Raw genomic sequence first — 11,951 nt, forward strand, 5'->3', positions numbered from 1 at the left:
AGCTCACTGCAAACTCCGCCTCCCGGGTTTACGCCATTCTCCTGCCTCAGCCTCCCGAGTAGCTGGGACTACAGGCGCCCGCCACCTCGCCCGGCTAGTTTTTTGTATTTTCTAGTAGAGACGGGGTTTCACCGTGTTAGCCAGGATGGTCTCGATCTCCTGACCTCATGATCCGCCCGCCTCGGCCTCCCAAAGTGCTGGGATTACAGGCTTGAGCCACCGCGCCCGGCAACATCTCAGATATTTCTAAAAGGAGGAGGCAGTGGAATAGAAAGCACTAGTTCATGATTTCACTGTTTGAGGGGCCAGAAGTCCCCAAGACTTACATCCTCAAAGACCTAGACTCTCATTTTGGCCACTAGCATGTGGCCTTGGACAAGCCCTTACCTATTTTTGGATGCAATTCCCTCATTTCTACCTCCAGGCAGAGACCCATGGGCTGAAAGTCATAAGATCTAGATTCTCACTCTAGCCACCTCTACATGGGCAAGTCATATAGCCTGGCATACACATATTTTAGGCAGATGCTTATTGTTTTTTACTTTTTCAATGCTGCTTTCTCCTCAAGCTCTCTTTTCCCAGTAAAATATGGTCTACCACCACCACTACTACTACTACTATTACACACGTATATTCAGTCAAATAAAAAATAAATGTTTCCTTCCAACACATCAACTCATAGAATAAATTGATGGGAAGGAGAAAGACTACATCAAACTTGCAGAGGTGATGGAAAGGTTTGGGAGTAAGATTCCACTTTGAAAAGGGGCTCAATTTTCCCCACCCTCTGCTCTCTCTGATGCCCAGAAAGGTAATTTCCCCATCAAAGTCTTCCCATTAAACTAGGACTGCCCCATTTCATAGGCTATGTTCTAGAGGTTAAGGTGGAACTTAATCTCTAGAACATATCTCTAGTCAAAGAGATAATTTACTTAACAAATATGCAATTTGTTTTCAGTAGATTCATAATTTAATAACTGTACTAAACACCATACCCACATAGTTCTCATTTAATCCTCACAACAATTTTGTGAGGCAAAAATCAGACAGATTAAATTCCGTGCCCAAGGTCACCAAGCTGGTATCTATGCCATGAGACTTCAAACCCAGGCCATCTCAAATCTGGTAGTGCTGGACACCACTATCTCATATACCCTCTCTGACTTTTGCCTGGCTTGCACAGCCTTATAAAAAAGTACGAAATATTTAAAATGAAATATACTCAAGTTTTCTTTGCCAACTACAAGTAAAACACAAAAAATACATTTATAACAAATTTAGAAGTAGGATAGTATTTGGCAAAAATAGCACCTCCAGCTTTCTTTTGATTAATGAAAGATAAATAAGTAAATAAATAAAATAAATAGCACCTTAATGCAGAAGGCTGGAAGGTTAGATTTGCCAAGGAAATTGGGGAAAAGATCAGAATTGGGATTAAGGATTCATTTATTCTAAGGCCATTCTGATAATCCAATTCAGGATAGGAGTCTGCGTCTAAACTCAGGGTAAAAATATGTGTTTAGATGAATACACAGCAATTAACCCCAACAATCTGTTCTGGGAGTCAAATATAGCCTCCTATTTTTTTTTTTAATTCAAGTTTTAGATTATCTACAAACAGCAGTGAGCATTCCTTATACTAAACGCACCTTCCATTACCCTCAGGGATGATAAATCTGAAGACCCTTTCCTTTGTCAGTTTCTATTTAAAGGTTACCCAATTCCTGGACAACTATTTTACACATATCTGCCAGATAAAGTCTCTGTTGATTTCAGGGAGGATTTGGAGTATGACTCTCATTTGTGTCCATGTCTGCTTTCCTAATTAACATCCTTTGCACTGTCCTTGCATTCCACAAGGGTTTTCCTGCAACTGGGAGCTGTTTATTTTCCTTTGGGAATGTTTTTTCTCTGACCCACTTATTATTTTATCATTTCTTCTCCATTTATCCACTACTAGCTGTTAACCTTCACTCTTCGTGTATCAAGCAGCAGACACATACTCTGTTCTTGCAGCATCCACACCGCCCCCTTCACGCCCTCTTCCCGGAGAGTGCTAAACTCGGCCTTCTTTATGGGTCAGCAGATCTTTGAAAGTCTTTGACCCACAATTTACTTGAGGCTTTGCATTTCTCTTGTCACTGTAGCCTTTTAAGAAGGTGTTTCTACTTTTGATTGTTTTTGGTCACTGGGTAAGACAATCCCAAAACTTATATAAATACTACTACTCTGCTCTGTGTTCTTGACATTTTTATGATGGATGTGAAAGCCTGACATGAGGTGCTGCCCTCGCCCACCCAAAATAACTTTAAGAGAAAAAGAGGTAGGTACAAGGCTGCCAAAATATACATTCTGACTACCCAAATGATTTATCTATGAAACAGACCCTCCTTCCTATTATGTTTACAGGAAGTCACCCCAATCTTTTTTAAAAGTATAGAGGTCACACAGAAAAAAAGAAAGCTAATAAACGAAACGTCCTTAGTCATTCTGTCATGAATAAATCAAAGGAAACAGAATCTCAGGACGATGACGTGTGCCAGGATATAAAGGTAAGACTTCTCAGGAAAGTGACGGCACCACGAAATACAAAGCCAGATTAATCCAGAGGAAAGAGGCTTCCACCCGGATCTCTGCAAGGTAGGGGAGAAATGTTCATCCATGTCTCCTGAGGCTTGTTGATAATCCCCATCTATAAGCATGTGTCAGATGTAAAGGCATCCTCCTTTCCCTTTTAAAGTTCAACTATAAAGTTCAACTATAAAAATCAACACATAATAGATGAGATAAGACATATTCAAAAGGCATCTTAGGGACAAAATGTTTCCCACACCAGAAGCAGAAAGTGCAAGAACTGCTCAGTAACCTTATCGATTGCATTAGCATACCTAAAGAAAGAATGTGTCAATCAGGAAGGGGATTTGGTGTTGATGAGAATGAAAACAGAGAGGAGAAAGTTGGCGGCATGATTCCCTGGGGACCAGAGGGGAAAGGGCCCTTGCTCCTGGATGTAAATATCCAGCGGCCTGGCAGCCAAGCCCCTAATAGGAAGATGGACCATCTGGCCATCGGAGTGGATCCCAGCACATACTGGTGCCTACAGAACCATTCTCTTCACGTGGAGTTGGAGAGCACTATGCAAACTCTTGACTATAATTAGACTTCCCGTTTAGTTTTCTCGTAGGGATAAAGTACTGTATACTGGTTTTTGGTCCATATGGCATACTTTTCCACTTACAGTTGTCTTTTCAAAATGAGTCAATGTAGTAGCATTCTGGTTTATATCCTTCAGTTTCTTGTGAGTTTGGATACTGTGAATTAATACTCCTAAATTCCACAAACTCTGAGACAGTCGTGACCAGTTCTAGACCTGAAAGTCTGGGTAGCAGCCCTTAAATGGTTGTAAACTCACCAAGAGAATGAAAGGGGGGCCTCCAGATAACCAGGGAGTCAGCATATATGGTATTATGACAATACTTTCCCATATTACCACGTGTCTCTCTCTAGCCTAATCCAGAATAATAATAATCAAATATTGCATATCTACTATGTACTTACACTTTTTTTTTTTTTTTTTTTCTTTTTTTTTTCTTTTTTTTTTTTTTTTTTTTTTTTTTTTTTTGAGACGGAGTCTCACTCTGTCGCCCGGGCTGGAGTGCAGTGGCCGGATCTCAGCTCACTGCAAGCTCCGCCTCCCCGGGTTCAGGCCATTCTCCTGCCTCAGCCTCCCGAGTAGCTGGGACTACAGGCGCCCGCCACCTCGCCCGGCTAGTTTTTTGTATTTTTTAGTAGAGACGGGGTTTCACCGTGTTAGCCAGGGTGGTCTCCATCTCCTGACCTCGTGATCCGCCCGTCTCGGCCTCCCAAAGTGCTGGGATTACAGGTTTGAGCCACCGCGCCCGGCCTGTACTTAGGCTTAATTCACTAATGCCCTTTCAAGGCAGGAATTATTATTTCCATTTCACAAATGAGGAAACTGAGGCTTAGAGAGCCCAAAGTCACACAATTTGCAAATAACTAGACCAGATTTCAACCCCATGACTATCTGTTTCCAAAGGTTCTACTAGAAGAAGTAATTCAAATCTTATATCACCATCTATTAGAAGGCCTACCAGAAGCCACCATGATTATTCTTCATAGCAGGAAACAGAGCAGCCCTTTCCAGAGGCCAATCTATCACCACAGTCATGTTGAAACACATCAGAAGTGTGGATTCTGCCATTGGTACTCAACAGATCAATGCCCGGTGTTCCCAAACTGGGCTCCTGGGTTCCAATGCCAAAGCGAGTTCCAAACCTTCAGCACTCTCTGGAAACAAGGAATGGCCCCATGGTTCTGAACCTGTCTACCCATCTGTTTGAAATATCAGCCCCATGTTTGAGATGACTGCTTACTTTACTCAAATCTGGATCCACAAGGAATGAGCCTATGCCTAGAGTTGGCCAATAATAATAGAAATAATAGCAGCGGCATCTCTTTTTACCTCAGAGTGTTTCATCTAATCTTTCCAATCACTTTGTAAAGTATGTTGGATTGCCCAAATATGATTGCCAAAAATTGAATATATTCAAAGTGTACAATGTGATGATTTGATATTTGTATACACTGTATCATGATTACCACAATCAAAAATCAAATTAATCAACACACAATTACCTGTGTGGGTGTGTGTATGTGTAGTGAGGACACTTAAGATCTATTCTCATAGCAAATTTTAAGTAAGCAATACAGTATCACTAACTATAGTCACCATGTTTTACCTTAAGTCCCAGAACTTATTCATCTTATGACTAAAAGTTTGTATCCCTTGACTAATATCTCCCCATGCCCCAGTCCCTGGCAAACACCATTCTACTCTCTGCTTCTATGAGTTTGAGTTCTTTATACACTATGTATAAGTGAGATGAAACAGTTTTTATGGTTCTGTGCCTGGCTTATTTCACTTAACAAACTGTCCTCCAGGTTCATCTATACTGTTGCAAATGGCAAGATTTCCTTCTTTTTTTATGGCTGGATAATATTCCTAGTGTGTGTGTGTGTGTGTGTGTGTGTGTGTGTAGATATATACACACCACATTTTCTTTATACATTTGTCCCTCCATGGATACTTACATTGTTGCCATATTTTGGCATAAATACATATATTTAAATCCTCATTTAAAGATAAGGATATCGAATTTTCAGTGAGGTTAAGTAATTTGGCCACGCTCACACAGCTAGCAGGTGACAGCCCTGGAATTTGAACCTGGGTCTGTCTGAATCCGGTGCCTATACTTTGAGCCACTCTGCATCACTGACCACCAGAGAAGCAACTGTTGTTGATGGCCCTGAAGACAGACCAGACACATCCCAGCACACTAAGGAGAGTCACTAGAGCCTGGAGACACAGTGGGACCACAGTCATGGCTGTGTTTTCTGTGGCTGGCAGGAGGTACTATTCCCCTGAGCATGGGCTCACTTAGCAAACATTTGAGAAATGAATTAATGCGGATCTTTAAGAGACCGTCTGTGGCATGATGAAAGATCAGCTTACTTTCTACAACCTGAAAATGGTGAGGCTTCATTGATGACTCCTAAAGTCTCAGCCAACTGGAACATTCTCAAATACTGTAACATTGGCTGCTATGTGAGGCAGCCGAAATCTAAGGAAGAAATATTCAAATACGCAAAATATTTGGGCCTAACACTTAGCAGGTCAAGATAATGACGCTCAAGTGGCTTGAAATAGAATCAGGCAATCTAGATTCTATTCTGGCTTTTCAACTTATCAGCTTGGCTACCTCCAGTAACCTATTTAACCTCTAACCTGTAAAAAGGATAGTGATTAGCTATCTCATGGGGTTCATGTGCAGATTAAATGAGCTAAGATATGTAAAATATCTCAGGCAGTGCTTACTAATAGAGATCAAAAAAATAATTCAATTCCCTTCCCCTTTCCATAAATAATTTCCTCCACCAAGAGTTGGTTCCTGGGAGTACAAAGCTTCTGATGCTAAGGCATTAAAATCAAACACAACCCAACACTTTCCCAACAGAGGAACCACCACTATTGAGACTAGAAAACAAAATATCAAAAGAGGGAATCTGCCTGTTTTGAAGAACCCTGTGGTGTAGCTGTGGTTCCCAAAATACCACTGAAAGTTCCAAGCCAACTGCTTTCTCTAGTCCCACCAGACAAAAAGCTCACTGGAGCTCTGACCACATCTGGGATCAGTGTCACTTTTTATCAGGCTCCAAAATTTAGGAAGTCCAGTGAGGTCTATCCCTGACAAGCCAATACTTACTGGGAAATGAGTGTTTCAAAGGACAGCAGTGTCTGAAATGTCTTCACTCCGCTTCCTCCCCACATCTCACAAGATAGGAAAGAAAAAAGAAGAAGAAGAAAAAAAAGGCAGGATCCATACACGGAGGTTTAAAGCCAAGCTACCAACCCAATCTCTTTTCCCAGAGGTGGGGCAGGGTAGGGAAAGAGGTGGGGTGAGGTGGTAGGAGGGACAGGGTGGGGTCTGCCACCTACCTGCGCACTCCCAGCCTGAGGGTCTTGTAGGATCCTTTCACCAGGGAAACTGCCTCCTTTCTGGAGCTGCTCAGAGTCACCTCATTGATGTGCACGACCTCATCCCCAGCCTGCAGTTTGGAGCGCAGGGTGTCTGCTTTGCCCCCTTCTTCAACCTGCTTGGAGGGAGAGATGCGACGGCCACCAGTGAGCTTCCCCCTGGCCTGGGGTCTGTCGGGTTATCCCAAGCCCAGCTTGGACCCCTGCAGAGCCCAACAGACCAGCTAGGGCCATACCCCAGCACGTGCAGCCCGAGGGAAAGTTGTGAGAAGGCAGGGACTGGCTCTGGGTGTCCACACCCTCAAGCACCAGCACCGCGCCTGCCCAGGGAGGGTGCTCATAAACATCAGCTGAATGAATGAAGGAACTCAGTTTCCATCCAAAGGCCATTATCCCACAGTGCTCAGGACATCACCCCAGCCCTTACCTTACAGCTTTAAAAAGTCCACTCCGGACAACTATTTTATTCCTTTAGAACAACAGTCCCCAAACTTTTTGGCACCAGGGACCAGTTTTGTGGAAGACAGTTTTTCCAAGGATGGGGTGTAGGGGGATGGTTTCAGCGTGGTTCAAGCGCATTACATTTATCGTATGCTTTATTTCTATTATTTTTTCATTACAATATATAATGAAATAATTATACAACTCAGCATAACGTAGAATCAGTGGGAGCCCTGAGCTTGTTTTCTGCAACTAGATGGTCCCACTGGGGGTGATGGGAGACAGTGACAGAGCATCAGGCATTAGATTCTCATAAGGAGTGTGCTGTCTAGATCCCTCACATGTGAAGTTCACAATAGGGTTTGGGCTCCTATGAGAATCTAATGCTGCCACTGATCTTACAGGAGGCAGAGCTCAGGTGGTTATGCAGGCGATGGGAAGCAGCTGTAAATACAGATGAAGCTTCACTTACTCGTCTACTCCTACTGTGCAATCTGGTTCCTAACAGACCACAGTAAAGGTCCCTGGATTGGGGGTTGGGGACCCCTGCATTAGAAGTTGAGTTCCTCTGGCCAGACGTGGTGGCTCACGCCTTTAATCCCAGCACTTTGGGAGACCCAGGCGGGTGAATCATGAGGTCAAGCGATGGAGACCATCCTGGCTAACACGGTGAAACCCCATCTCTGCTAAAAATACAACAAAATTAGCCGGGCGTGGTGGCAGGCGCCTATAGTCCCAGCTACTCCGGAGGCTGAGGCAGGAGAATGGCATAAACCCAGGAGGCAGAGCTTACAGTGAGCCGAGATTGCGCCACTGCACTCCAGCCTGGGCGACAGAGTGATACTCCGTCTCCAAAAAATAATAATAATAATAATAATAATAATAATAAGTTGAACTCCTCTTACCCTGCTTCTTGTTCTAAAATTATAATTCATTGGATACATAAAGTAGTACATTCAGACAATGGAATATTATTCAGCACTGAAAAGAAATGAGCTATCAAACCATGAAACAACATGAAGGAAACTAAATGCATATTACTAAGTGAAAGGAGCCAATCTGAAAAGGCTACATACTGCACGATTTCAAGTGTATGACATTCTAGAAAAGGCAAAACTAGGGAGGCAGTAAAAGGATCAGCAGTGGCTGAGGTTAGAGGGAAGGGTGGGATGATACGGTGGCACACAGTATTTTAGGGCAGTGAAACCATGCTATACGATATTGCAGTGGTGGACACATGTCCTTGTGCATTTGTCAAAACCCATAGAATGTACAGCACCAAGAGTGAACCTACTATAAACTATGGGTGATATGAGATGTCCATGTAGGTTCATCAGTTGTAATACATGTACCGCTCTGGTGCAGGATTTTTATAGTGGGGGAAGCTGTGTGTATGTTTGGGCAGCAGATATGTGGGAAATATCTGTACCTTCCATTTATTTTCGTGTGTGTGTGAACCTAATATTTGCTCTTAAAAAATAAATATACCGGCCAGGCACAGTGACTCACGCCTGTAATCCTAACACTTTGGCAGGCCGAGGCAGGTGGATTGCCTGAGCTCAGGAGTCCAAGACCACCCTGCGCAGTGTGGTGAAACCCTGTCTCTACTAAAAATACAAAACTTAGCTGGGTGTGGTGGCACACACCTGTAATCCCAGCTACTTTGGAGCCTGAGGCAGGAGAATCGCTTGAAACCAGGAGGTAGGCCTGGCACGGTGGCTCATGCCTGTAATCCTGGTACTTTGGGAGGCCGAGGTGGGTGGATCACCTGAGGTCAGGAGTTTGAGACCAGCTTGACCAACATGGTGAAACCCCATCTCTACTAAAAACACAAAACTTAGCTGAGTGTGGTGGTGGGCACCTGTAATCCCAGCTACTCAGGAGGCTGAGGAAGGAAAATTGTTTGAACCTGGGAGGTGGAGGTTGCAGTGAGCCGAGATCACGCCATTGCGCTTCAGCCTGGGTGACAGAGTGAGACTCCATCTCAAAAACAGAAACCAGGAGGTGGAGGTTGCAGTGGGCCGAGATTGCATCATTGCACTCCACTCCAGTCCAGCCTAGGCGACAGAGCGAGACTCCGTCTCGAAAAACAAAACAAAACAAAAATACCCTGCGCTGTTATTCAGTCAACAAAGTTATTCAACACCTGCTTTACACCAGAAGTTTTTCCAAGTGCTTGGGCTATAAAACTGGGCAAAATAGACAAAACCCTTTTGCTCTTCTGATGCTTAGGTTAATAGGCCGAGGAGGGGAGCAAACAATAAGCATAATAAACAAGTTAGTAATGTAGTATGTTAGAAATTCATCATATGCTCTGGGAACAGACGAAAACAAGGCTCGATCTGGGTCACATGCCAATGGATACTTATAGACGTAAATGACAATGAAAGGGAAGTAAAGGGGAAAGCAAAAACAAAAACTCAGTAAACAAAATCTCACCCATATTTTCTCTTTTTTTAGTAATTACTCTCCAGAATTGCCCACATGTTCAAAAATCTTCAATAGGTCTCAAGATACATAAAATAGACCAAACAATTATATATATACATATATTACATATATAAATTATATTATACAGACATATCTACATATATAGATATATATGCATAGATATCTATATACATATATGTATACGTATATAGCAAACATAATGAGGAATTATGTGTATATAGACATATCTATATACCTATATAATTGCTTGGTATATCTATATATGTATATTATATAATTGATATATCTATATACATATATAGATATTTTGGGAGACAGACTCTTGCTCTGGTGCACAGGCTAGAGTGCAGTGGCACAATCTCAGCTCACTGCAACCTCAGCCTCCTGGGTTCAAGCAATTCTCCCATCTCAGCCTTTTGAGTAGCTGGGACTATAGGCGTATGCCAACAGGCCTGGCTACTTTTTGCATTTTTGTAGAGATGGGCTTTTGCTGTGTTGCCTGGGCTGGTCTTGAACTCCTGGGCTCAAGCGATCCTCCCACTTTGGCCTCCCAAAGTGCTGAGATTACAGGCATGAGCCACTGTGCCCGGCCAATATATATTATTTTAATATATATAAAATAGCTTTTATTTTATAAATAACAATTTAAAATGTTAAAGCCTAGATTTATTTTAATAATTAAAAATATACACTAAATCAATATGCACTAATTATTTCTTAATAACATTTATTAATTTATACTTAAATTATTAAATATTAATTCCTTGTAAAGGATGAAGATAATGTAGAAAGTATGTAAAGGGAAAAGGGAAAGCCTTACCACTGCTTCCTCCATGTTACTCTCTAAAGGTAACCACTGTTTACTGTTTGGTTTATGAATTTCATATGTATTTTTTTCTTTTTGGAAAAATAATACCACACTATCCATATCTCTTCAAATGTCTTAACAGAGAGGCACTAAAGTGCAGTGGTTAAGAGTCTGAGGATTCAAATAGTAAACCAAATAAGAAGAAGTTATTTTCTCTAAGCCTCAGACTCATCATCTACGAAGTTGGATTAATAATATTACCCATCTCATAGAACTGCAGTGAGGATTAATGAGGTAAACCACAGGAATTGATAAACACATTTTCTGGTTTCTCATAAGATTTCAAAAATGCTGGCTAGTGTTTCCATAAATCATGAAGCTATTTCCGTTCATAAAATATTCTACTAGAACATCTTGGTTATTTGTTGTATAATATTCTACAGTGTAAATGTAACATGGTGTGTGTAACCATCTTGTATTGATGGTGATTCCCTCCTGCGTTTCTACCCATTTCATCCTCTTAAACTTCCCTGCCAACCTTCTGCAAATTCATCATTTTCCATACACACTGAGTACACTCTCTCCTCAAGACCTTTACATTAGCTGCTCAGGCTTTCCTTCTACCTGGATTTCTCCCAAAAAAAGGTAGCTGCACTCTTGAACCACCAATAGAAACTACAAAATACTATAATGGTCAAGAGTGTGTACTCTGAAGCCAGATTATATGACTCTGTCATTTACTAGACATGTGACTTTGAGCAAGTGCTGTGCCTCAGTTTCCTCTTCTGTAAAATTATAGTATTTATCACGTGGAATATTGTGAGGATTAAATGAGTTCATGCAAATAAAATGCTTAAACAGTGCTGGCACATAATGCTTATTCAATAGAGGTTAGCTACAATTACTACCCATCCTCTGAGGCCAAGTTCTTTCCAGGCCCCTCATCAATACCCACCAGACTCCTTCACCCCTGAAATCTGTCCTTTAAGAAGTAATTCTTCTTTTTCCCATTTTTGAATAATCAAACGGACAAAATAATACATAAATGTAAAGTGACATCTAATAGTTTATTATTTTTATACTGCTTGAATTTTATACAGGCTGTGGTTACACACCCTGACTTTCAGCAAAGCTATTTATATCTATGTCTGTTCCCCACTCACAGTCCCACCCATCCCCACCTTGGACTGTGAAGTCTTTGAAAAGACTTCATAAGAAATCATGACTCCATCCTTACCTACCCCAGAATGCCTCTCCAGAGCTTTGCACACAGGACCCACCCAGAAAATATTGGTTCATTCATTGAATAAATATTTATGAACAGCCTCTACTGTGTTTAGATATGGTGCTAAAAGCTGGCAGTACAGTGATGAACACTGTAGATACAGTCTTGCTCACGTTGCAGTTTGTGGAATTGCATCCCCTCAGTATTATTTGCCAACAATTTCAACGAAATGAGACCTAGGAAACAATCGATTTCTTATATTAAAAAAGGAAGTCAAGAAAGCTCATTTGTATAGTTTATATCATGTCCTCATGACTGATTTGATGTGAAAGCAAACATTATGAGGAAGACTGTCATAAAGAGATTCATTGTTGTTCACTGTTCTTATAAACTATTTCTATAACCTTTTGTATTTACAGAGTTCCTCACAATCTCTTCATTTTGCACTGAACTTTTAGAATTAGCCAGAT

The 11,951-nt window shown here is 41.6% G+C and overlaps 1 protein-coding gene across 1 annotated transcript in view; it reads right to left on the reverse strand.

Annotated features, from left to right (window-relative positions):
• Nucleotides 1-10,283, reverse strand: part of LOC108532508 (protein Shroom3-like) — a 100,280-nt gene extending 89,997 nt beyond the window's left edge. The window contains exons 1-2 of the mRNA XM_017876603.1: nt 10,269-10,283; nt 6,518-6,672 (exon numbers count right to left, since the gene is read on the reverse strand). Coding sequence (XP_017732092.1) covers nt 6,518-6,672; nt 10,269-10,283 — 170 coding nt within the window. The remainder of the gene's footprint in view (nt 1-6,517; nt 6,673-10,268) is intronic.
• Between the last annotated feature and the right edge of the window lie 1,668 nt (nt 10,284-11,951).

This window comes from Rhinopithecus bieti, unplaced genomic scaffold (genome assembly GCF_001698545.2).
Source record: "Rhinopithecus bieti isolate Rb0 unplaced genomic scaffold, ASM169854v2 scaffold_8675, whole genome shotgun sequence".
In the NCBI taxonomy this organism is placed as follows: domain Eukaryota; kingdom Metazoa; phylum Chordata; class Mammalia; order Primates; family Cercopithecidae; genus Rhinopithecus; species Rhinopithecus bieti.